The 25,849-nt window shown below is 37.2% G+C and overlaps 3 protein-coding genes across 3 annotated transcripts; 2 read left to right on the top strand and 1 right to left on the bottom strand.

Moving 5' to 3' along the window:
• Positions 1 to 95: 95 nt before the first annotated feature.
• LOC134496623 (olfactory receptor 14A16-like) lies at positions 96 to 5,217 on the top strand. The gene is made up of 2 exons (XM_063302335.1): positions 96 to 147; positions 4,310 to 5,217. Exons 1-2 carry the CDS (start codon positions 96 to 98, stop codon positions 5,215 to 5,217), a joined length of 960 nt encoding a protein of 319 aa, XP_063158405.1.
• Positions 5,218 to 9,567: 4,350 nt separating this feature from the next.
• On the top strand, positions 9,568 to 10,527 carry LOC134496622 (olfactory receptor 14A16-like). The gene has a single exon (XM_063302334.1). The coding sequence runs from the start codon at positions 9,568 to 9,570 to the stop codon at positions 10,525 to 10,527; it is 960 nt and encodes a 319-aa protein (XP_063158404.1).
• Positions 10,528 to 14,250: 3,723 nt separating this feature from the next.
• On the bottom strand, positions 14,251 to 15,165 carry LOC134495502 (olfactory receptor 14J1-like). The gene has a single exon (XM_063300996.1). It carries the CDS (start codon positions 15,163 to 15,165, stop codon positions 14,251 to 14,253), a length of 915 nt encoding a protein of 304 aa, XP_063157066.1.
• Positions 15,166 to 25,849: the final 10,684 nt, after the last annotated feature.

Here is a 25,849-nt window from a genome sequence, read left to right as displayed (position 1 = left end):
GCATTCCACCCCATCGGGAATACTGCCAACTGGTACATTAGAAAAGGGTCAGATATTTGGCCTCCTATTGCAAGCTTTGAAGCCTACAAAGCAGAATGGAAAATCAGTCAAGAGTTAGGGAATTCCTTCTACATGGATTCCCTGATACTGAGGAGCTCTGGATAGTCCACATCATTGTTTTTTTCATAATATATTTCGCAGCCCTCATGGAAAATCTCATCATTATCATGGTCATTGTTTCTAGCCATCAGCTCCATACACCCATGTATTTTTTCCTAGTCAATCTATCCTCGCAATCTATCCATGGATGTTACTGGGGATGTCCATTATGATATCCAACATTTCCTTTTCTCCTCCTCCTACCTACCCGATATTTTACTTAACAAGGAAAAGTAGTTTGTTTGCTCTTTCACAGTAGATATTTGAAAGTATATGACCTAAAGCAACCAATGGCATTTGGGTTAGGACAGGTGAATTGAATTGATTTACTCTGCCTTGGGAAAATAAATCTGTGATACCAATAAATTTGATACTCCTTGGATTCCAACTTCACTCAGTTCCATGGCACAGCCATATTCTTTATGCTTATAAAGTTGGTTTGCATTGGATGACAGAGAAAAAGGCTCTGGGGATACAAAATGGCATACACAAATACACACACACACACACACTGTATATAATGTTTTGTATCCCCAGAGACTTGTTCTCTGTCATCCAGTCTTTTTCTGTCTGGAGACACAACAGCAGCAAAAAAGAAGGAACAGAGAAAACGTATTTAAATGTCAGGCATAATGACATGATATTTCAGACTAGAACAGGAAATACATGATAAGTTCAAAGAAAAGTGCTAAGAGATTAGGTAAGTTCTTTCTTTGTACACTTTAATGGTAAAAAAAAAGAAAAACAAGCCATTTCTCACTTTCTTAGACAACTTTAATACATCAAACTTCAACATATTTAATTGTTGATCTCATCAACATTAAGAAATTAAAAAGCAACAAACAGTGGAGCAGCTGGGTTTTTTTCATATTCTGTAACCAAAAGAGGCTCTTTTGTCATAATTAAAGTAGTCCTGAGAGATTCTATCTTATGAGCAGATACAATCTATGAAAATTTCAAAATAGCCTAATTGCAATTCCTGAATATGGATATGATTTTAAAAGTTATTGTTAAGGTCAGGCATCCAGGATTTCCTGCCACCTTTACTGCCCTTACCATCTAACAATATCAAAGGGAAAATGTCTTTGCTGAAAATCACTTTCATGTTCTTAAAATGATAACACGTTGAACATTTCCATCCAGTTCAACGATAAATCATTAAGCATTTGTTGAGGTGTTACAATTAAAAGGCTAAGTGGAAATGTGGGGTATGTATACAAAAGTGAAGAATGCAGTCTCCCATAGACTCCTTACTTGCGCCTTTCTTTCCTCTCTCTCTCTTTTTCAGCATATTCTTACCTTACAAGCACCCTTAAGAACTCAACAATATGGATTTATTCTGAGAAAAATGCCCAGATATTAAAATCTGTGGATTACTTCAAATCTGGACTACTAACATCATTTTGTTAAATTTCCTGTGAAAAAAGCATTGAGAAAACTAAATACAAGCAATTGTATTTCAGTTGCTTGAAATACAATTGCAATAAATGTCTATAATTTTCTTTTCAATACATATCACATCCCTCTTTCTCCCCACAATATATATATTTTTATACATACAGTAACTATCTCTAATAGACTTTTTCATCAGCACCTTTCTAAAATATATATTTTCCTATACAATTTGGCCAGTTATTTTTCCTCTGCAAATTTCCCAAATGCATGCTTCCTTTGACATACATTCTTTTAGCCAATAAATATTTCAAAAGTGATGCTAACAAAATTCATGAAATTCTATGTCCATTTAAATACAAGCATTCTTTTAAATCCCTCTTTTATACTGACCTTTCAGTCAAGAAATTAAATGCTATGATTGGAGGATCGTAGTATACAAAATGTTGGATTGTATAGAGTAATAATTAGTTCCGATAGATAGATAGATAGATAGATAGATAGATAGATAGATAGATAGATAGATAGATAGATAGAGAGAGGTAGGTAGGTAGGTAGGTAGGTAGATAGATAGATAGATAGATAGATAGATAGATAGATAGATAGATAGATTAGGTCAGAAGATAAATGGAAAATTTGAACATTACTCTCTTAATAAATAGGTTACATTTCTGGTGTTACAACTCCTTTTTCAGGTATTTGTTTTTAGCTCCTAAACAGAATAAAGCAGCTACCCTGCCAAATTTGCATTTTTCAGAAATTAAGATCCAGGATGATCTGATTTATGATATCACCTTAGTCTGCTTTTCACATAATCCTAAACCATTAAATGGACAGTGTGAGCTTGGCTTAGTCTGATATGTGGATCAAGCCACTGTAATTCAGAAATGTAGGGATATGTTTGGACTAGACCAATCTGGCTCCTTTACCAACTCATTTTTAAAATAAACCATCATTCACTATGATTGACTAACCCAGCCAGTATGATTACTGGTGGCATTCAACTGGAAAACAAAGAGATTTTTTTTCTCTTTGTAGGTTGTTAAAATAAGCGTAGAGTACTCCTTCCCAGACTAGTTGGTTTCACAGTTCACAGTAATGCAGCAAGACAATTTTCAATAATTCTCTCTTTGATGATTTATGTCACATGCTTTATTTTTAGAAACCTTGACATGTTTTATGCCTATATGACTTCAATTCATCTTGATGATGGGCTTAGGGTGATGAAGACAACTCAGTCAGTATTGTTAAGATGAAGAGGGATTCTGTGTAGTCTTGCATCCTTTCTGATACTTTCCATAGCCAAAAGAGTATTCTGCACTCCATATTATTGAAATAGCTTCAATAGTACATTTCTCACTTGAGATACCACTGATACAGGTGAGTGCATCATTCATAGACAGAGATTAGCTATCAGTATTTCCTTCCATTTAAATATTGTCCAATAGAGAGTTTAAAGAAAAAATATTCTATTGAAGTTTTCTTCCTATTGAGAAATTGAAACTTTTTTAGAACTTCTCTAGCCTCTTTCCCTGAACACAATGTTAAAATTTCTGCCTGAATTGCCAGCATATGGGGGGGAAATAGAGCAGGGATTAAAGTGAATATTCATAGCACCAGAATGATTATTTTATAATCAAATACTATTTAGGTTTTACACTATTCAGCAGGTTATCTTTCTTATCGTCTACATGTCCTGATGGCATTATTTTATTCATCAATACTACATAAAAATCATCCAAAACCTTCCATAAGGAAAAAGCTTTTCTTTTTCTTTTTTTTAACATGATGTTGTAACCATTACCAGCACTTGCTATGTCCCCATCCTATCACATGTACCTTGAACATATTTTTATTTCAAGTGGAATGAAGATATCAGTATATTTCTTATATGAAGAGACTTTGTCCTGTTAGCTGGATAATATTAAAAGTGTGGTCATGTGTTGCTACAGTCCCAATTTTGTTACGTACGTACGTACGTACGTCGATAAGAGCTGTTGACTGTTATAATAAACTTGTCAAAGCATTTCAGTTTTTTAGCCAAGTATTCTAAATTATTTGTGTGATGGGTGATGTGTCATTTTGGCTATTTATGTTTACTGGTGACATTCTATAATAACCTGTTTATATATTTCATATAAGTAAGGACTGAAATAATTGTCCAAGTTTCCTTCCAAACTATATGTCTGAAAATCCAGTTCCCCTAGAATGGAAAGGCTAACCAAAGTTGAATGCTGACTTTCTTGTCTGACTTGGATTTGGGGATAAATATTTTGTATAAGAATAGACTATAATTTTAAGGTATATGCATGCTGTGAAAATGATTTGAAAGAAGCTTGGAAGGGGGAAAAAAAAGGATATGGCAGCTTTAAGAGACACTTCCAGCTAATGCAAAAGCCTGAAAAAAGACATGGCTGCTTTAGAGTGTACTAGGGAGTGCTTGTGGACCTGAAATGCCAGAGATCTTCCTACAAATCCCTCTTGAACAGGGCTGCAACTACGCAGTGTGGGGTTGGCAAGCAGGCCATGTGCCCCAGGCACTGTGCTGGTGGGGTGCCAAAATGAGCACTGGGGGGGTGCCAAAATGGGCGCAGAATGCATGTTTGCCCCAGGTGACACAGACCCTAGTTGCGGCCCTGCTCTTGAAGCTTGGAAACACCTAATTTTAACTTTTCTTTTCTTCTAGATGCTATACCTCTTAACAAAATGGATAATACATCATCTGCTTCTGATTTTCTGCTCCTTGAATTCTCAGCAGTCCAGGAATTACAGATTCTACACTTTCTTCTGTTCCTGATGTTATATCTGGCAATTGTATTAGGGAATCTTATCATTATCTCTGCTGTTATTTTTGATGATCATCTCCACACTCCCATGTATTTCTTCCTGATGAACCTGGCCATTCAGGATCTTGGCTCCGTTTCAACTATTATCCCAAAATCCATGAGCAATTCTTTCACGAACACTAGAAACATTTCTTACTCTGGATGTGTGGCTCAGGTTTTCTGTTTTGTGTTCTTTGTTGGATCTGATTTCTTTCTCCTTACTGTCATGGCATATGATCGGTATGTTGCCATTTGCAATCCACTGCAATATGAAGTGGTGATGAATAGGCAAGCTTGTACACAAATGGTGCTTTGTGTTTGGCTAACTGGAATTTTCTATGGAGCAATGCACACTACAAGTACCTTTGCAGTCCCTTTTTGTTCCAATGTTGTCAATCAGTTCTACTGTGAAATCCCACAGTTACTAAAGCTATGCTGCTCTGACTCATACCTAGCCGAAATTGCTATTCTGGCAATCAGTGCTATGATAGAGCTGGGTTGTTTCATCTTCATCATCATGACATATGTGCTGATCTTTACAGCAGTACTGAGAATCCCTTCTGTTCATGGAAGACAAAAAGCCTTTCCTACCTGCCTTCCACACCTCATTGTATTTGTTATATTTATATTTACTGGGTGGTTTGCCTACTTAAAACCACCTTCTAACACTCCATCTGGTTTGGATTTGGCATTGACTATGATATATACCTTCATCCCACCTCTGCTGAATCCAGTGATCTACAGCATGAGAAACAAAGAGATCAAGGTTGCCCTTGCAAAATTATTACTTTCAGCATGTTCTTCGATGGAAACCTATTTTAAGTTTATCACATCACAGTGAGTTTTGCAAAGGCTTAATCACTTTCATATATTTCAGAGAAATAAAAAAAAAATATTTTAATCAAGATATCTCCGAAATTTAGGCAAAACCATGTCCATTGCTCCAGAAAGCAATTGACCCTAATATGAGGGTCATATTTTATTTATCTTTATCTGTCTTCTGAATTGGGGGCAAAAAAAAAAAATATGAACTGTCCTCCACAAAATTCAACCCTAACATGGAGACAATGGATTCTCATGATCTCTCATTTATTACGAACATGCTTCAGAGGACTTTAGTTGGTGAGCAAGATTATCATGGTCGAACTTGAAATAGGGCCAAGAGAGAAAAAGAGAGAAAATATGATTCAGAACATTCAAATTACAAAATAAGTAATATTCTAATGTGTGTGTTTTTTCCCTGAGTTCTGGAAATGCAGAGTTGAAATGTTTGATCAATGTATATTTAGCTTGTGACTTCTGAACTCTGTTTAATATACTGTATATCCAGAAGCTTCTACAATTTCAATTTGGAGGTATGAGATAAATGAAAATCATAATGCAGTATAAAATAAATCAATAAATTGACTCATTGTACAATGAGCATCAGCTCAGATATTTTTTTTCCCAGAAGTAATTTGGAAAAAAAAAGTATTTAACAATTTGATTCAACTTGAATCATCAGTTTGGATTGATGTGTCAGTCTAAATCAGTTTCAGCCAGCCCACACGGCCCTCCATGAAATCCTAGGAAGCACAGAACACCCTTATTCTGAAACATCTGTGATGTAGCTCCATTCAATTCTACCATGCCTTTTAAAATTGCAGTTATTTATTTATTTATTTTCCATCCCACTTTTGTTTTTTTATAAATAACTCAAGCTGGCGAACACACCTAATACTCCTTTCTCCTCTTATTTTCCCCACAACAGCAACACTGTGAGGTGAGTTGGGCTGAGAGAGAGTGACCAGCCCAAGGTCACCCAGCAGGCATTCATGCCTAAGGCAGGACTAGAACTCACAGACTCATGGTTTCTAGCCCAGCACCTTAACCACTAGACCAATGGAATCTAAGATCCACATCTCACTTTATAGAAGGATGAGATAACCTCACCAGGACAATTTGTTCCCTTTCAAATGTTCTTATGGGTATAAACAGGCATTCTAAAGCTCACACGCTGCCCAGAGTCACCTTCTGTGAGATGAGTGGCCATATAAATTTGATTATAATATAAAATAAAAATAATAATGTAATTTTGCAGTAATTCTGGTCTGTGACAGTAATAAAATATTCAGTGAATTGACTAATAATTTTTCAGTGCTCACAGTGGAATTATTACAGTACAGGATTTTGTATAGAAATACCTAAAACACCAATTTTTTTCAGAAGCCTTTTTACCCAGGAACAATAATAAATAATAATAAATCTGAGTTACAGACATTCTTAAGGATAACAGATTATAGGACTGTGCAGTGTTTGAATCTGCAGGGGAAAAGGTGCTTTGGAGAACCTGTTGAAAACTTATTTAAACCTTAGCTGCTGTGAGTATCCATTGAAGGAGGATTTGATAATGAACTAAGATGACCAAAGATTTGTAGCAGCTCCCCTATGAAGAAAGGCTATGACATTTGGGGCTTTTTAGTCTAGAAAATAAATGAAAGAGATGGGACATATTTGAGGTGCACAGAATTATGCATGGGGTGGAGAAAATGGGCAAGGAGAATTTCCTCTTCCCAAAATACTAGAACCAGAGATTACCCGATGAAATTGAATCCTGGAAGAAACAGGACAAACAGGTTATGTTAAAAAAAATAACATGCAGTTTAACCTTGGAATGTGTTGCCACCAGGTATGTTGATGGCTACCCACTTGGCTGGCTTCAAAAAGGGATTGGGACAATTCACAGAAGTCATGGGGATTAATGGCTATTAGCCCTGATAGTGGAATGACCACCTATGAAGGTCATCTGCTAGGACACTGATGGGCTTCCATAAACAGTTGGTTGGCCACTGGGAGAACAGACTACTGGATGAGATGGGCCAGGTGTCCAATCCACTGCTTATGTTCTTATGTAATCCATTACCTATATAGCCTATAAGGTTACCTATATTGCCTATGTTGTTTATTCGTTTAGTCGCTTCCAGTGCCAGAGCTTCCTTATATTACCAATAAGGTTACCTATCTTGCCTGTGGCCCCTTAAGAATAATGTGATTGTGGGAGAGGACATAGAGTACTCATGGAGAACCACAGACTGTTGGTAAGGAGTCATACAGGATTAGATGGAAGTTGTGCAGATCTTTATGCTAATTTATTTTAACCAGTGGAAGTGGTCCAATGTCCTATTTAGGCACAGCCATTCTATGATAGTAAATGTAGCCACAGTTTAGGTTTCCCTACAAGGTTTAAGCATAAATAGTCATCCTGTTTGGGGTTAAAAAAACCCCAAAAACTTCTGTGGTTCTTTTTTGTGTAGTGATTGATTTGATAGTTCTTGTTTTAAATTTAAAAGGCTAAGTATATGGAGTTTCAGAATTAAAAGAAAAAATAAAAATGATCATTCTTAGACACAGATTACATCCATATTCCTAGAAGAAAACATGTAGAAGACAGTAATACAAAATTTCATTGTTGCAATAAAATCTCATTGGAAGAAGTTTCTTGTTCATAAATATTAATCATGGACTTTCCCATGTTCTTCTTAATTAAATATTAAATCTGAATATGAAGGCACATAAACAGTTTTAACAGAGTACTACAGAGTACAGAGTAGTATCAGCCAGATGTAAATGTTTGTTCCTCAGAGAAAAAGCAACTTTTGCGATTAGCTATGAGTTACTACTGTGTTAACAAACCAGAGTACTATTGAACATAGCATTAAATGTATGAAACATAAAGTGCACTGAAATGCATACATATTAAATGACTTTTTATTTTGGCAGCATTCTGCTCTTAAAAATATACCAATTAACTACAAACTTAAATTATGTAATTATATTGAAAAGTATTTAATAATACATCCATAGAAGTTAAGAAGGCAATAGGAGAACCTATGAAGAAAGCAAATAAGAGCCACATATCTGGGATATGAAATGAATTGAAATGAATTGATAACAGATTTGGAAGATCACTGAAACAGAATCAGTAAATCCGACTAAAGGTTCTCAAATATAACCCAAGGAAAGAAAAAGTTTCATAAGGTGTAACACAGCAGTGAGATGTCTGACAATCCATGTACAGCCAGTAATTTTGTTCCAAACTTTCCTATTCATTATCCTTTAATCACCAGCATAAGAAGGGATTACAATGGGAAAGAGAACACTCCATTTTCTTTCATCCCATCCACAATGAAGGCTTTTGGATTGCTGTAGATATTCTGTGATCTTTTTATCGCTCTCTCTCTCTCTCTGTCTGTCTCTCTCTCTCTTATCTCTCTCTTTCTCTTCCTCTCTATCTGAATAGCTTTCTCTCTGTCCGTGTCCTTGTCAATGTCCCTGTCCCTGTCTCTATCTAGCTAGATAAAGCTCTATACTTTTCATATCTGTGTTGCAAGGACTACCTTGACTTTTCTGAATCCACTGTGGGTGTCCCTGGTTTGACTTCTCATGACAACATGATACATGCAGGTAGTTTCCTTCAAAAATAGAAAACATGATTTTTATTTTCCACATTCCTCCTCCTCTACCTCCTTCTCCTCCTCTGTGCTAGTCTACCTCTTTGGTAAAACCTGGTGATATTTCATCCAAGCATAAGCAGTTTCCAGTATAAACAGTACAGATAATAAAATAAAGATCTAAATTTGAGTACCTAATGGATTTGAACTAACCAAGAGCTAACAATTACTAGGAAGCGATTAGCTTTTTTAACATAAGCCAGCATTAGTGGGCGTTACATGAAACATTATTTGGAATTTTTTGTCAAACATTCCCATTATTTTTATCCAAACTATTTGTCCAGTCCCTACTACAGCTGTTCATGTGCAAGTAGTTAGCCAAGAAAACCAAAACCAAAAACAATTATGCATTTGTCACAAAGACTTTAGTAATTATCTTGTGCTGGAATCAAAGGAGTCTGAAAGGCTGGTATAGTTATACTACTTGCTGTATAGATTAAAGACTGTGAACAAAGCTCTAACCACACTTTCCCACACCTACATGGACTTAGGGCTCCTAAGTAAACTAAGCTCCTGAGAAATGGGCCCTTGAGGATAATTACAAACATCCTGTAGATAAACCTCTCTTTTATCTAGCACTCTCAAATCAAAGGAAATTGTTTGAACAGCATTCCACGCCATGGTGAACACTGCCACAGGTACCTGAGAAAAGGGTCAGAGGTTTGGCCTCCTATACCAAGCTCTGAATTGTACAAAGCAGAATGGAAAATCAGTCAAGACTTAGTGAATTCCTTCTACATGGATTCCCTGATACTGAGGAGCTACGAATGGTCCACATCATTGTTTTTTTCCTAATATATTTGGTAGCCCTCATGGAAAATCTCATCATCATCACGGTCATTGTTTATAGCCATCAACTCCATTCACCCATGTATTTTTTCCTAGTCAATCTATCCTTGCAAGATCTTGGCTCCATCTCTGTCACAGTTCCAAAGTCACTGCTGAATTCATTAATGAGCACTGAAACCATTTCTTACTTTGGATGCTTCTGCCAAGTGTCTTTCCTTGTTTACTTCATGCTGTCTCACTTCTTTCTCCTTGGTGTAATGGCATATGATCGTTATGTGGCCATCTGCAATCCATTGCATTATGAGACTGTACTGAACAAAAAAGCCTGCATCCAAATGGCAACCAGTGCATGGATGGGTGGCTTGTTTTATTCAATGCTCTACGTGGTACTTTTATTGAGATTGGAGTTCTGTTCCAAAATCATCAATCAGTTCTTCTGTGAAATCCCTCAGTTACTCAAGATCTCTTGCTCTGAGTCATATCTTGCAGTAGTCTGGGTTCTCATATTTAATTCTTGTTTAGCTTTTCTGTATTTTGCTCTAATTACTTTTTCTTATATTCAGATCTTCAGAGCAGTTTTTAGAATCCCATCCACCCAAGGGAAGCAAAAGGCCTTCTCTACCTGTTTACCCCATCTCATAGTCATTTGTCTGTTTGTGGTAAGTGGTAATTTTGTATACCTGAGACCCACATCCAGCTCCCCATCAACATCAGATATCTTGATTTCCATGTTTTACTGTGTTGTGCCACCTGTCATGAATCCACTGATCTACAGCATGAGGAACAAGGAACTCAAAATGGCATTCTGGAAGCTGATCCTCAATATTTCTTCTAACACCTTGCATAAATTTTCTCAGTTATGTGTACTTTAATAAATGTTTTAAACCATTTGGCCATTTTGCAGTATATTTCATCTTCAGTGGGTGAGTTGGACATATACTGAACCATCTTTTCCTAAGCATATTAATTGATAAATAAAAATGCTATTGATTCAGTGGGTTAGGCTTAGGCTTTCTCCTAGTGTAACTGATGATACTACAATTCTTTTCTGTAGCTTTATTTATTTATTCATTCATTTATTTAAGACATTTGTATAGGCACTCATCTTAAAACAAGTCTGAGCAGCTTACAACCAATAGCCTTAATCTAGTGAAAGACTATTATTGTCAGAGACAGAGATCTAGTTTTAAATCTTTGTGATGCAATATAAAGAAATACAAGTGAATGCTAAGTGTGCTGTTAAATTTCATACACCTTTTCCTCTAAAAGAGAAAATAATCCATAAATTATTTTCCAAATTACTTATATTCTATGGCAAATCTAGTAGAAACATATAGGAAATATATTTCAGATTGTGCTTCTTTCTATATATGCATTTATTTAAATACAACTTTTATACTGGATGTCTTATTATTTTTTTTTCCCTCTCACGAAATGTTGATTTTAATTGATTCATTCACCTGAATTAAATTTGAATACCTGTCTAGATATATTATTAGAGAAAAACCAAAAGAAAAAAAAAATACATGTTCCTGTATGCACAGAAACCAAGAAGCAAAGTTGCTTTCATGGATGAATAACCTTCTGTGTGCTTTTGGAGAATCTTGGTTGTATGCAGTGTACTGAATAGCAGTATTATGAAGGGTAGAACTAGAAGAAAATAGGAGGGAGGAAATGAAAATATCTGAAAGGTACTCTGTTATGCTGTAAACTTTGGAGAGGGAGGAGGGAGTGAAATGTTTTACCTATAGCAGCCCTTTTCATGTCTCCTTGAAATTGTAGTACTGAGTTTTATTTTGTGGCAAGGAATATATGAAAAGTAATCCTATTGCGGACATAATGCAGTTTTTTTTAAAAAAAACCAAAAAATCCTATGTTTCCGCAAGTGACCAAAGAATATGTGTCGGTGAGAGGGGTGGGGGGCGGGGAGGGCAATTCCAATTCAGGCACAAATGATGAATCTCCAGAATTTTGCATCATCACCCTATCCAGTGTCCAGTGCTGGTCCATGCTTACCACAATTGTGACTATTAAACGTTACATTTGCCTATCACTACTTTGAAAGATATTGGACAATCATGAGGAGCAGCAGTATCCACTTTGGAGTAGAGTAGTGTAAATATATGTCCTCCTGAAAGAGTTGGGTGGGTAGATCTACCTTAACTATTCATATAACCTCCATCATCTTTGTCATTGACCTGCCTAAGTTGTACAGTTACACAGTCATAGTGAACTCTTCTTGTTTATTACAAGCTGAGTGTGATGAGTATGAAATCTTCCCTCCCTCGGTCTTCCCTCCCTTCCTCCCCCCTCCCTTCTTTCCTTCCTTCCTTCCTTTGTTTTAAAAAGAAAATTAAAGACCTTCTGTCTCTTCCATCTCTGTCTGTCTGTCTGTCTGTCTGTCTCATCTTTCTATCATAAGCTACCCTACAAATTAAGTTTTATGGTTTTAAATTGTTCATTTTGCTGTAGACCACCCAGAGACTCCCTTTGGGGGGAGACAGGGGGTGACAGAAATTTGAAATATAAATAAATAAATAAGAAATATAGGATGGAGATACAGTTGGTATTTTTTTTATACTACTAATAATACTGCTATAAACAATGCCAAGACATTCAATTTCACTTATGCAAATAAACAATATTTTATCTCTACTATCCTGAAGAGAATATTAAATCAAATTTATTAAATCCATCCAAGTTTTACTACATGAAGTACCATATGGTAGCATCCAACATACTGTGTTTAAAATTTTGTCATTCTATTTATTTATTTTAATTCATATGTTTATTACATATTCTATACTAGTTTAAGTATTTCAATGCTGCACAGTGCCCAGATGTTCTATATGGAAGTACATAATATGATATGCGGTCCATTAATACTTTAAATAAATAGATAATAAAGACTCTCACATTCTCTAACCCTTATACAAAGGAAGGCTTTTCAGAATAGAAGGATTATGTCATATTCCATGTTTCATCTTCTTTTTCTCTGTATCAACAATGGGTATACTTCAAGGGCTTCTGTGAACTATATTACTGACCCTGTGATTTTCATCTCAGAGACATTTTTTTTCTTACGAGGGGCTTTATTTATTTATTTCTAAAATATATTATGAGTTACTCAAGATATTTGTGTTCCTCAGGATACTTTCCAATGATACACAGTGATGCACAATATTTCTGCCTCATAAAATAAATGAAAAACAGTATAAGAAAGAAACTCAGCTGAGCTTCCATCCCCTTTACTTTGGGAGGACTATAATAACAAATGTATATTCAATAACTCCCCCCCCCTTTCTTATTAGGAGCAGTAAAGCATTAGTTGGAATAGAATCATATTTGAAAAATTAGGAGTAAATATGTTTGAGACTTAGATTCTGTCTCTATGACATTGAAGACAAACACAGAATTTATTATTGATAATTATACAGTATATGGTGACATTAGTTCAAATTGTGACTATTCTATAGAAGAAAGCACAACAAAGCTAACATTTGTTTTCTTACTTCATTTCTTTTTTGCACCAGATAACTTCTGGCATTCCTCTTTCATACTGAATCAAAAACACATCCTCATGAAACTTTTGAAACACTGACATGGGACATCGGGATGCAACATTTTTAAATGTGTTGTCAAAATTTGGATCATCATATATGTAGAAAGTTTCATATATAATTTGTCCTGCTGAGGATATGAAAAATGATTTGCATGCCACAATTTTATCTAAGGTAATTCTGGGATGTTTATATAAGAGGTAACTTCAGGTTCTAGGCTGTATGTCAGTTAGGTTGTAGGAATGGAAGTGCTCAGGTAATGCAAGCAATATTTTAGCTCTTTCCAGGATTCAAACAACTTCTTCACTGAGGGGAAATGGGATATGGAGTATTTCCTCTCTGAAAAACCTCCCTCTTATTGGGGAATATGTATATTGACTGTTTATTTATACAGATAATTTTCTTAAGAATTTTGATTATAATAATGAAATATATTACAAACCAAACTTAAAGAAAGAAAAAAGGATAGAAAGAAAGCATTAAAAGTGCAAGTTAAAAAGTGGGGAATGGAGAAAGAGATTAAAAAATTAGGTAGAGGAAAGATTTACAAACCTGTAAAATGTTATAAAATGTTATAAAAATAAAAATACTGAAGGAGACTTCTGTAAAATGGAATCAGAAAATAGTAGTCCCAAAACCAACAATGTCAGTAATGTTGTCTGCTTCTATGGATAGACGATATCCAAAAGATTTTATTGAAGAAATGACAGACATAGAATAAATTTTATTTGACCAGATAGAGATGGTATTGAAAGTGGATCTACAACTGACAGACCAAGACAATGACTTAGAAAAGGATGCTTCAGTGGATCTACAAAAGAAACTGGCTGAAGTTTTAAAATTTAAAAGGGAAATAGAAATGAAAAAGTTTTCATTGAGTTCTATGCCTGGTTTTTCTACTTATATCTGGCAGTTATTGCTGAAATTAACATTTAACATCAGTTTCCTAAAGTTATAATTGCTGCACAAAGAGATTCATAGCTATGCACATTGACTTTCTATAAAATAATTGAATAATATATGCTTAGAACAATCTCAGAAACTTAATAGCTTTGATAGAGCATTTTTAATTTCCTGATTTCTCATGCTATAGATCATTGGATTTAGCATGGGTGGAATAATGGAGTACATTATAGTAATTGCCAAATCCAAATGGGAAGGTTTCTGAGATGGGGACCTAAAATAAGCAAAACATACAAGAATTAAAAATACAGAGAAAACAACAATATGATGTAGGCAAGTGGACAGTGCCTTTTTCCTCCCTTGAACAGAAGGGATTCTCAGGACAGCAGAGAAGATTTTTATATAGGTAACAATAATGAAGATGAAGATGCCAAGCATAATTGGAAAACTAAAAATTAGAGCTCCCATTTCAGCTAGGTATAAATCAGAGCAAGCAAGCTTAAGTAACTGTGGGATTTCACAGAAGAACTGGTTGACAACATTGGAGCAGAAAGGAGTTACAAAGGTCCCACAAGTATGTAACCCACCATAGAGGAAACCAGTAACCCATACACTTCCAACCATTTGCATGCAAGCTCTCCTATTCATTATCAGTTCATATTGCAAAGGATTGCAAATGGCAACATAGCGATCATACGCCATGACTGTAAGAAGGGCAACATCACATCCTACAAAGGAGATGAAGAAAATGACTTGAGCAACACATCCAGAATAAGAGATATGTCTGCTATTCAACAGATAATTGATCATGAATTTTGGGATAAGAACTGAGACAGAAGCAATGTCTTGGATGGCCAAATTCATTAGAAAGAAGTACATGGGTGTGTGGAGATGGTAATCAAAAACTACTGCAGAGATAATGAGAAGGTTCCCTGTTAGGGTCGCTAAATATAAAACCAGAAATAAACAGAAGTGTGCAATTTGCAGTTCTCGAATTGCTGAGAATTCAAGGAGCAGAAATTCAGAGAAGGAGGATTGATTCTCCATTTCTTAAATTAATTACCGAAAGGGAATGCCCCAGCTGCAAGAAAACAAAACAGGTAAATATTATTGTCATAGCCTCTTATAGTATAAAATTTGCATTTAAATATGAACACTTTTGGTGATGGAGGGGGAGACATGAAGAATCCATAAACTGTGTATTGGAGGTTGGTTATTAAATAATGTTTTCAATATGTTTATTCAATTGCCAGAGAAATGTGTGATTAAAGAATATCTGCCTTTCTCATAGTTGCTACCATTATCCCAGCGTTTTTTTGGATCTGTAATTACCACAGCTTTGCAAATTTCAGAAGAAAACATCCTGCCATTGAACTGCTGCCAAAGTATCCGCCCCATCCAGGGTGAGACACACAAATAACATATAAATTCTTATAGACTCTTCAATCACGTATACCATTTAACTGTAACCCCTCTTTTTTTGCATATAATATCCAAATTCAGTGATATGTGGATAATTTATACATTGCCCCTTGAAGCCTGAATATGGGTGCAAGCAGTGGCTTATAAAAAGGAAGTAAACGAAACCAGTTATTGGACAAATAAAACTTTACTTATCTACAACCTTAATAGAGCATAGAGTATTTCTCACTTGTTCAGTTGTATAATCTTAACCTGATCTCCTGAAGCTCTTTAATAATGATGAGTGGTTCCTCTGTGATCCTATATTATGTATGAATGTGGAAAAGATGCAGTAATCAGAACTGGACAGGAACTGATAACCTTGGTTATCACCATTCAGTAATGAGAACTTGATATAATAAATCATAAAATAAGCATTAATTTTAGTTAAGATTATGGCAAACAGATGATGCTGATGATGCTTACTGGATCATACTATTTTGTGATGCGTGTTTGTAATCTAAGGCCATGTTTCCTTACAAGTGTGATACATGAATGATAATTCTGCTATCCTAAGAACATCATGGATTATACCTTTAAGGACATGTTGTCTGAGGCTCTTTTCACACATCACAGAATGGATTGCATGACACACTCATGTCCCTCAAAAAAAAAAAAAAAAAAAATATTAGAGAAGTTGTAGGAATATGAACCTCCGCAAAGGATCGTTACCTTGTCGTTGTGCTGGAGCTTGAGCACCTCAATGATGCCATGAGCTAAACCGTGAAGGGCCACCCAAGACGGGAAGGTCATGACAGAGAGGTCAGACTAAATGCGATCCCTGGGGAAGGTAATGGCAACCCACCCCAGTATTCTTGCCGTGAAAACTAAATGGATCAGTACAACCAGAGATATGTCGATATACCATCGGAAGATGAGACCCCCAGGTCGGAAGATGGTCAAAATGCTACTGGGGAGGAACAGAGGATGAGCTCAACTAGCCCCAGTCGTGATGACGCAGCTAGCTCAAAGCCGAAAGGACGGTTAGCGGCCGACGGTGCTGGTGGTGAACGGCGAATCTGATGTTCTAAGGATCAACACACCATTGGAACCTGGAATGTAAGATCTATGAGCCAGGGCAAATTGGATGTAGTTATTGGTGAGATGTCAAGATTAAAGATAGACATTCTGGGCGTCAGTGAACTGAAATGGACTGGAATGGGCCACTTCACATCAAATGACCACCAGATCTACTACTGTGGACAAGAGGACCACAGAAGAAATGGAGTAGCCTTCCTAATTAATAGTAAAGTGGCTAAAGCAGTGCTTGGATACAACCCCAAAAACGACAGAATGATCTCAATTCGAATTCAGGGCAAGCCATCTAACATCACAGTGATCCAAATATACGCCCCAACCACAAATGCTGAAGAAGCTGAAGTAGAGCAGTTCTATGAGGATCTGCAGCACCTACTGGACAACACGCCTAAAAGAGATGTTATTTTCATCACAGGAGACTGGAATGCTAAGGTGGGCAGTCAAATGACACCTCGAATTACAGGTAAGTATGGCCTGGGAGAACAAAACGAAGCAGGACATAGGCTGATAGAATTTTGCCAAGACAATTCACTCTGCATAACAAACACTCTCTTCCAACAACCTAAGAGACGGCTTTACACATGGACTTCACCAGATGGACAACACCGAAATCAGATTGATTACATCCTTTGCAGCCAAAGGTGGCAGACATCTGTACAGTCGGTAAAAACAAGGCCTGGAGCTGACTGTAGTTCAGACCATGAACTTCTTCTTGCACAATTTAGGATCAGACTAAAGAGATTAGGGAAGACCCACAGATCAGCTAGATATGAGCTCACGAATATTCCTCAGGAATATGCAGTGGAGGTGAAGAATAGATTTAAGGGACTGGACTTAGTAGATAGGGTCCCGGAAGAACTCTGGACAGAGGTTCGCAGCATTGTTCAGGAGGCGGCAACAAAATACATCCCAAAGAAAGAGAAAACCAAGAAGGCAAAATGGCTGTCTGCTGAGACACTAGAAGTAGCCCAAGAAGAAGGAAAGCAAAAGGCAACAGCGATAGGGGGAGATATGCCCAATTAAATGCAAAATTCCAGAGGTTAGCCAGAAGAGATAAGGAATTATTTTTAAACAAGCAATGCGCGGAAGTGGAAGAAGACAATAGAATAGGAAGGACAAGAGACCTCTTCCAGAAAATTAGAAACATTGGAGGTAAATTCCAGGCAAAAATGGGTATGATCAAAAACAAAGATGGCAAGGACCTAACAGAAGAAGAAGAGATCAAGAAAAGGTGGCAAGAATATACAGAAGACCTGTATAGGAAGGATAACAATATCGGGGATAGCTTTGACGGTGTGGTCAGTGAGCTAGAGCCAGACATCCTGAAGAGTGAGGTTGAGTGGGCCTTAAGAAGCATTGCTAATAACAAGGCAGCAGGAGACGACGGCATCCCAGCTGAACTGTTCAAAATCTTGCAAGATGATGCTGTCAAGGTAATGCATGCTATATGCCAGCAAATTTGGAAAACACAAGAATGGCCATCAGATTGGAAAAAATCAACTTATATCCCCATACCAAAAAAGGGAAACACTAAAGAATGTTCAAACTATCGAACAGTGGCACTCATTTCACATGCCAGTAAGGTAATGCTCAAGATCCTGCAAGGTAGACTTCAGCAGTTCATGGAGCGAGAATTGCCAGATGTACAGGCTGGGTTTAGAAAAGGCAGAGGAACTAGAGACCAAATTGCCAATATCCGCTGGATAATGGAAAAAGCCAGGGAGTTTCAGAAAAACATCTATTTCTGTTTTATTTACTATTCTAAAGCCTTTGACTGTGTGGACCATAACAAATTGTGGCAAGTTCTTAGTGGTATGGGGATACCAAGTCATCTTGTATGCCTCCTGAAGAATCTGTATAACGACCAAGTAGCAACAGTAAGAACAGACCACGGAACAACGGACTGGTTTAAGATTGGGAAAGGAGTACGGCAGGGCTGTATACTCTCACCCTACCTATTCAACTTGTATGCAGAACACATCATGCGACAAGCTGGTCTTGAGGAATCCAAGGCTGGAGTTAAAATCTCTGGAAGAAACATTAACAATCTCAGATATGCAGATGATACCACTTTGATGGCTGAAAGTGAAGAGGAACTGAGGAGCCTTATGATGAAGGTGAAAGAAGAAAGTGCAAAAGCTGGCTTGCAGCTAAACCTCAAAAAAACCAAGATTATGGCAACCAGCTTGATTGATAACTGGCAAATAGAGGGAGAAAATGTAGAAGCAGTGAAAGACTTTGTATTCCTAGGTGCAAAGATTACTGCAGTTGCTGACTGCAGTCAGGAAATCAGAAGACGCTTAATCCTTGGGAGAAGAGCAATGACAAATCTCGATAAAATAGTTAAGAGCAGAGACATCACACTGACAACAAAGGCCCGCATAGTTAAAGCAATGGTGTTCCCTGTAGTAACATATGGCTGCGAGAGCTGGACCATAAGGAAGGCTGAGCGAAGGAAGATCGATGCTTTTGAACTGTGGTGTTGGAGGAAAATTCTGAGAGTGCCTTGGACTGCAAGAAGATCAAACCAGTCCATCCTCCAGGAAATAAAGCCAGACTGCTCACTTGAGGGAATGATATTAAAGGCAAAACTGAAATACTTTGGCCACATAATGAGAAGACAGGACACCCTGGAGAAGATGCTGATGCTAGGGAGAGTGGAAGGCAAAACGAAGAGGGGCCGACCAAGGGCAAGATGGATGGATGATATTCTAGAGGTGACGGACTCGTCCCTGGGGGAGCTGGGGATGTTGACGACCGACAGGAAGCTCTGGCGTGGGCTGGTCCATGAAGTCACGAAGAGTCGGAAGCGACTAAATGAATAAACAACAAAAGGAATATGAACATCTGAACAGCAGTATCTATTCAGCTCTTTTCTCATAGTTCTTTGAACTTGGTTCTAGTGACATCCACGGCTGGTGAGTCAAAACATGGGTCTTGCTATAACAAAATCTGCAGAGGTTTTCCAGAAAAAAGGAGGAAGACCAATTAAGTGAAAAACCCTCATGGTTTTTTGGGTTTATATTCCACCTTTTTTCCTCTAAGAGCTCAGAGGTGAACATAGCACTCTGTCCTCTAATATCTCCCAAAACGGTAAGTGTATCAGTTCAGTTCAATTTTATTATGGTCACTGACCAGTACAAGATACTTTTCTGTAAAGATATACACATTAGCCTTAAAACATGAACCATCTGATATAAAATAATTTTAAATTTGAATTTACAAATTCCAATTTAATGTTAAAATATGTATATATCATAATGTAAATGAGCCCTTTAATCAAATTTAAAAACATTCTTATTAATTTACATTATCATGACTAATTTTCTAGAAATATAAGTATCTATAAAAATATGATATTTGAAATATTAAAAAGAGTGATAAAAAGAGTCACATATCATATCTGAAATATTATATATAGACCACTTAAAGTTATTACAAGGGGTGCATTACTACTTTTTTCCAATCATAATCTGATGAGAGAGGTGACTTATGCAGTAAGAAAAGAAGGGGGATGATTGCCAGTGAAAAAGACATGAATGAAGAAATGAAGAGTGAAAAAATATAATATCCGGAAGAAGAAAATAAAGGACAAAAATCTCAACAAAACAGGTAGAGATTTTTTCTCATCATTATACTGATTTGTTTGATTGTCCAACATACAAACCATTTTAAAAGATTATTGAGATTTTGTATGCTCTCATCAACTTCCTCTCATTTATATCCCTTTGAACAGAGAATTATCTATATTTGAATTCTACCTCTAGCCATGCTTCTCTTTAGATGCCCATATCTCCAGATATACCATTTATTATTTGGGAGCTAATGGGATATTTTGTGAGAGAAACTTGTGAGAGAATTTGTATACATATTCTCCACTGATGTCAATAGGAACCACTCCAACACCATGAATCTATCATTTTCTTTCTTTTATAAGGTTCCCCCATTGGGGGAGATGGGCAGTGGTATAAATTTAAATGATAAATAAATAAGTAAAGGTGTTCCTTTCCATGAAGTAACTCTGTATGTTGTACCAAACAATCACAAGCTGAAAAGTCTGCAAATAAAGACCTTTAAAAAAATAGATAAAGAATTATTTTGCATTTAATAAAAAATAATAAAGCCAAATATATGATCTCAGTACATGGATAGCAGAATAATTAACAACTAGAATCCATAACATCATTGGTGTAATAGAATCTTGTTGGGGAGTATTCTTTCAACTTTGCTGATAATTAAATATTGTATAGTGTGTGGGATCACTTTCCATTCTGAAAGGAGAACATAAGAAAAACAAACAAACTGGAATAAAATAGAAAAGAATATCATGAAAACAATAAAAAATATGAAAATTACCATTCTAAACTTATGTATGTCTGTATGTCTGTATGCAGGTAGGTAGATACATATCTGGATGCAAATGGTAGTGTGCGTGTTTGTGTCTCTGTGTCTGTATGCATAATGATACATTTTCACACTCTTCTTGAATGAACTGTAGGCTTTGTTCATTTTTCTTTCTTTGTTATTTAAATAGTTTTCTTGGTTATTTTGTTTCAAGGGAAGGGAGAGGGAGAGGAGGGGAGAGAGGAAAATCCCTGAGATCCATTGCGAAGAACACTCTCCTTACCTGAATGTAATTTACTGGAAATATATTATGAAATTCCAGGGCAACATATTCTTACTGTGTAATGAAGTAATATTTGGAAGAAGAAAATAAAGGACGAAAAATCTCAGCAAAACAGATAGGTAGAGGAGTTGTTCTTTTCCCCCCTCATCTGGTCTCATTATACTCATTTGTTTGATTGCCTAACATACAAGCCATTTTAAAAGATTGTTAAGATTGTGCATGCTGCCATCATCTCACCCTCTTTTATGTCCCATTAAACAGAGAATTATCGATGTTCGACCTGAAATAAAATAGAAAATAATACCAAAGAAAACTATATCAAGATGAAAATTACCATTCTAAACCTACGTATGTATGTATGTGTGTAGCTAGGTACGTAGGTAGATACATATGTGAATGCAAATGCTAGCATATACTGAATATGTCTGCATTACCATACATTTTCACTCTATTTTTGGATTTGGTTATTTAGATTCAAGGAAAGGAAGGGAAGGAAAAGGAAGGCAGAGGGAGATGAGGAGGAGAGAGGAATATCAGTGAGATCCATTGAGAAGAACAATCTCCTTACTGGAATGTTCTCTACTGGTAATACATTTCGACATTCCAGGGCAACATACAGTGTTCTTACTCCGTCCAAAATTACATGCACAGAGTGTCCAGCAAAGGCTCCCAGTTAGTTTACAGGCATTGGACAGGAGGACATGCTATTTGGCGGGTGGGTTTCATACCAAACCTACCGATACATGAGCAGATTTGGTATAATATATAGGCTCAGCAGAGAGAACGGAATACTGCACAGAAATCTGCTGATATTATTTAAATATTCTGCAGACCGCAGAGTATAAAGTTCTTTTCATTCTGCCCTGAGAGCAATCTCCGGTTTATCACTATAATTATGAAAACATAAATCTTACTCTCTCTCTTCATATATTTTATTTCCAGGTGGAATTTCTTCTCCAAGTTTGTGCCCCTTCCAAGCAATGTGCTTCTTTTAGAACACTCATGAAGACATATAGGTGTCATGCGCTGCCTACCTTCGAGTAATACACAGACGCTGGTTCCGATGAAGCAGGCTCTGGTTTATTCGCAGTGTAGATACAGTGATAGAAAAAAGCTGAGAGTGACAGGAGCACGCCGGTGCGGGGTTTAAATACCCCGCGCCGGTCAGCGCCCCCTCACTCGCGGTTACGTCACCCCCCTTTGTCCAACACGCTGTCTTGCCGGTAGGTGAGGGGTTGCGAGGCCCCGCTGGCGCTCCGGGATCGCCCATCATCGGTTTCCCTATTCCTCCGGTGATTGCTGTCAGCTGGGCGATCTCCGTTGCGCTAGCGCTAACAGCTTGGGTGTGCCTCGTGATCCGCTTAGCCATTGTCTCTTGTCTTTTAGTCTTTGTAAGTTGATGGCTACTTATCTTGAGCCCCTTCCCCTGTTTCCTTGTTATTGTCATGTGTGCCATTGCACTGATGTCTTCAGCTCAACGGCACTCATGACAATAGGACATATACAACCCCCTCCTCTCTTTCTTCTCCTTCAGACAGTCAAAAGGTTTGTCTGCACTTATATATCAAGGGGTTACTATGGGACACCGGATATTATGAATATATGATGAATATAAGTTTATGTTTGTCCGAACCCGTTCTCAGAAGTTCAACAGAGGCCAAAAATTATTCCTGGAGGACCCAATCAGAAATCAAATGCAAATGAATGATGAGATCTGTACTGGCTCACAGGATTAAAAAAAAGCAAAACTGAACACAAAGTTCTCTTCAGCCATCTTGTTTATAAGGCCCCAAAAGTGCTTAAATAAATAAATGCATACAGACATACATAAAATGGCACGAAGTAATACATTATTTAAAAGTTACTATTTGTTTTTATAAATGTTTTATCTCCTCAACTAAAGAGTATGTTGCTTGCTTATGTTTTTATGTTTTTTGCAGGGAGGCAGGAGGGTTGTGCTGTCAAGTCATTTTTGACTCCTGGCAACTGCCTGGACAAGTCCCTGCATTTTTCCTTGGCCAGATTAGAACTCGTGGTCTCCCAGTTTCTACCCAGGTGCCTTAACCACTACACCAAAGTGTCTCTCCTGTTTTTAAGTTACCCAGTGACAACCATTCTCAAGTACTGTATAACACTTGCCCTTAGACTTGTGTATTAAAAATATAATGCATTTAATTTGTTTTAGACCATATTTAGAAAAGTGCTCAGAAGTAAACAGACATGCACCATAATAGACATCATAATTTCTCAATGATTGAACTATTGATTTGTCCTCTTTACATTGTTTAGACTAAGAATTGGTATATGGATAGAAAATGTCATGACTGGTATGGATTGGGAGAAAATCTACTTTTCATTCTTTTATCCATCTTTCTAAATGCTATCAAGAAGCACCAATTAAAATTCACTCATGATGGCAATAGGACACATCCTTTATCTCCCAATATTATCTCAACTTGTGATTTCAAGGCGTTCCATATCTTTGTTTTCAGCACCTTTTCCCTCAGAAGCTATGCGGATGCAAAATCAGATTGAATATCTTGCATCCTTTGTAGTACTGTATCTGTGAGAGAAAATTCCAAGAAAAATGGATTACTACTGATGACACATAAAGATAATGGAGAATGTCTGTCTGTCTGTCTGTCTGTCTGTCTGTCTATCAGTGACAGAACACACATTTCTTTTAATTCTGGAGATAAGAGCTTTGTTCCCCCCCCACTGTTCCCCATAAAAATCATCATAGGTTTCCTACTTCTTCTTAGATATTTTTTTAGTCTGAAATGCTAAATATTTTCAGCCAGTTATAAATGTCTGTAAGGGACGCGGTGGCGCTGCGGGTTAAACCGCTGAGCTGCCAATCGGAAGGTCGGCGGTTCGAAACCGCGCGGTGGGGTGAGCTCCCGTTGTTAATCCCAGCTCCTGCTCACCTAGCATTTCGAAAACATGCAAATGTGAGTAGATCAATAGGTACTGCTTCGGGGGGAAGGTAACGGCGTTCCGAGTGGTCATTCTGGCCACATGACCCGGAAGTGTCTATGACAACGCTGGCTCCAAGGCTTAGAAACGGAGATGAGCACCACCCCCTAGAGTCGGATTCGACTGGACTTTACATCAAGGGAAACATTTACCTTTACTATAAATGTCTGTATCTCAGAAAAAAACAGATTTGACACTGTTCTGTGGGTGATATCCATATTAAATCTCAGTATTTCTAAATTTATCATTAAATATCTGAAACATCGTGCACACTATGCCATTTTAGTTAAATACCTTTTTACCTTTCTAGTAGTCTGGTTTTGTGAATATACCGGTTTAGCCAAGAATTTTTACTCATCCAGTGTATTATAGAAACATTTTCCATTAAAAAGTATCAGCATCCTGCCTCATGTCATATAATAATATGAAAAAAATGATTTAAGTATTTTCCATATGACATGACTACTCTTTCTTAAAATATACGCATTATCCAAATAGACTAAGGTACAAATGAAATGAAATGAAATGAAATGAAATGAAATGGAGAAGACAAAACAACAAAACAAAACAAAACAAGGTAAGGATTTTATATCCTTCAGGAGTAGGACATGGGACCAGGACTTGTCCATCTAATCAAAGCCCTACACTTTGTCTATGTATGCTGCAAGCACTACCTTGACTTTATGAGTCCGCTGTGAGTGTCCCTGGTTTGACTTTTGGTGACAACATGATACATACAGGTAGTTTCCTTCAAGAAATCTACACAGTGTTGTGTGCCAGTTGTGCCCTTTCCTAAATTGGGAAGCTCTGCTCACAGTCACTCATGCCCTAGTCACCTCCAGCTTGGACCACTGTAACTCTCTCTACTTGGGGCTGTCCTTGAAGAGTATTTGGAAGCTTCAGCTGGTGCAGAATGGAATGGCACAGGCAGTTATGTGTCCCCTAGAAGAGCACATATTATCTGCTTCACAAGCTGCATTGGCTGCCAGTCTGCCTCCGGGTCCAATTCAATGTCCTAATTTTGACCTTACAGCCCTTCATGGCATGGAAGCAGGATATCAGAAGCACTGCCTCTCCACAATTACATCAGCCCATCCCATTAGATCTGGCAGAGAAGGCATGTTGTCGGTACCATCTGACAGGGACTTGTATTTAGTGAGTCACAGGAGGTGGGTCTTCTCTGCTGTGGCACTTGCCTTTTGGAACATTCTTCCTCCCTGAAGTCAGGTTAGCTGCACCCTGCCATGCCTCTGGAAGTCCCCCAAGAACTGGTTATGTCATCAGGCCTGGGCGTCCAATGGAACTGCTTAATGGATTTGTAGCAACCAAGTACCAACTATTAGTAGCAAGTGCTTAGCTTTTTTAAGATAACACATGATTGTTGGGGTGTTCCCTGGACTATTATTTAGAATTTCTTGTCAAACATTCCCATTTTGTTTTAATTTAAGCTATTTCCCAAGTCCCTACTACAGCTGTTCATGTGCAAGTAGTTAGCCAAGAAAACCAAAACCAAAAACAATTATGCATTTGTCACAGACTTTAGAAATTAGTCTGAAAGCAGTCTCAATGTCCAGTATAGCACTTGCTGTATAGATTAAAGGCAGTATGAACAAGGCTCTAAGCACATTT

This window comes from Candoia aspera, chromosome 4 (assembly GCF_035149785.1).
Source record: "Candoia aspera isolate rCanAsp1 chromosome 4, rCanAsp1.hap2, whole genome shotgun sequence".
NCBI classification, from domain to species: domain Eukaryota; kingdom Metazoa; phylum Chordata; class Lepidosauria; order Squamata; family Boidae; genus Candoia; species Candoia aspera.
This window is presented reverse-complemented; position numbering and strand designations above follow the sequence as displayed.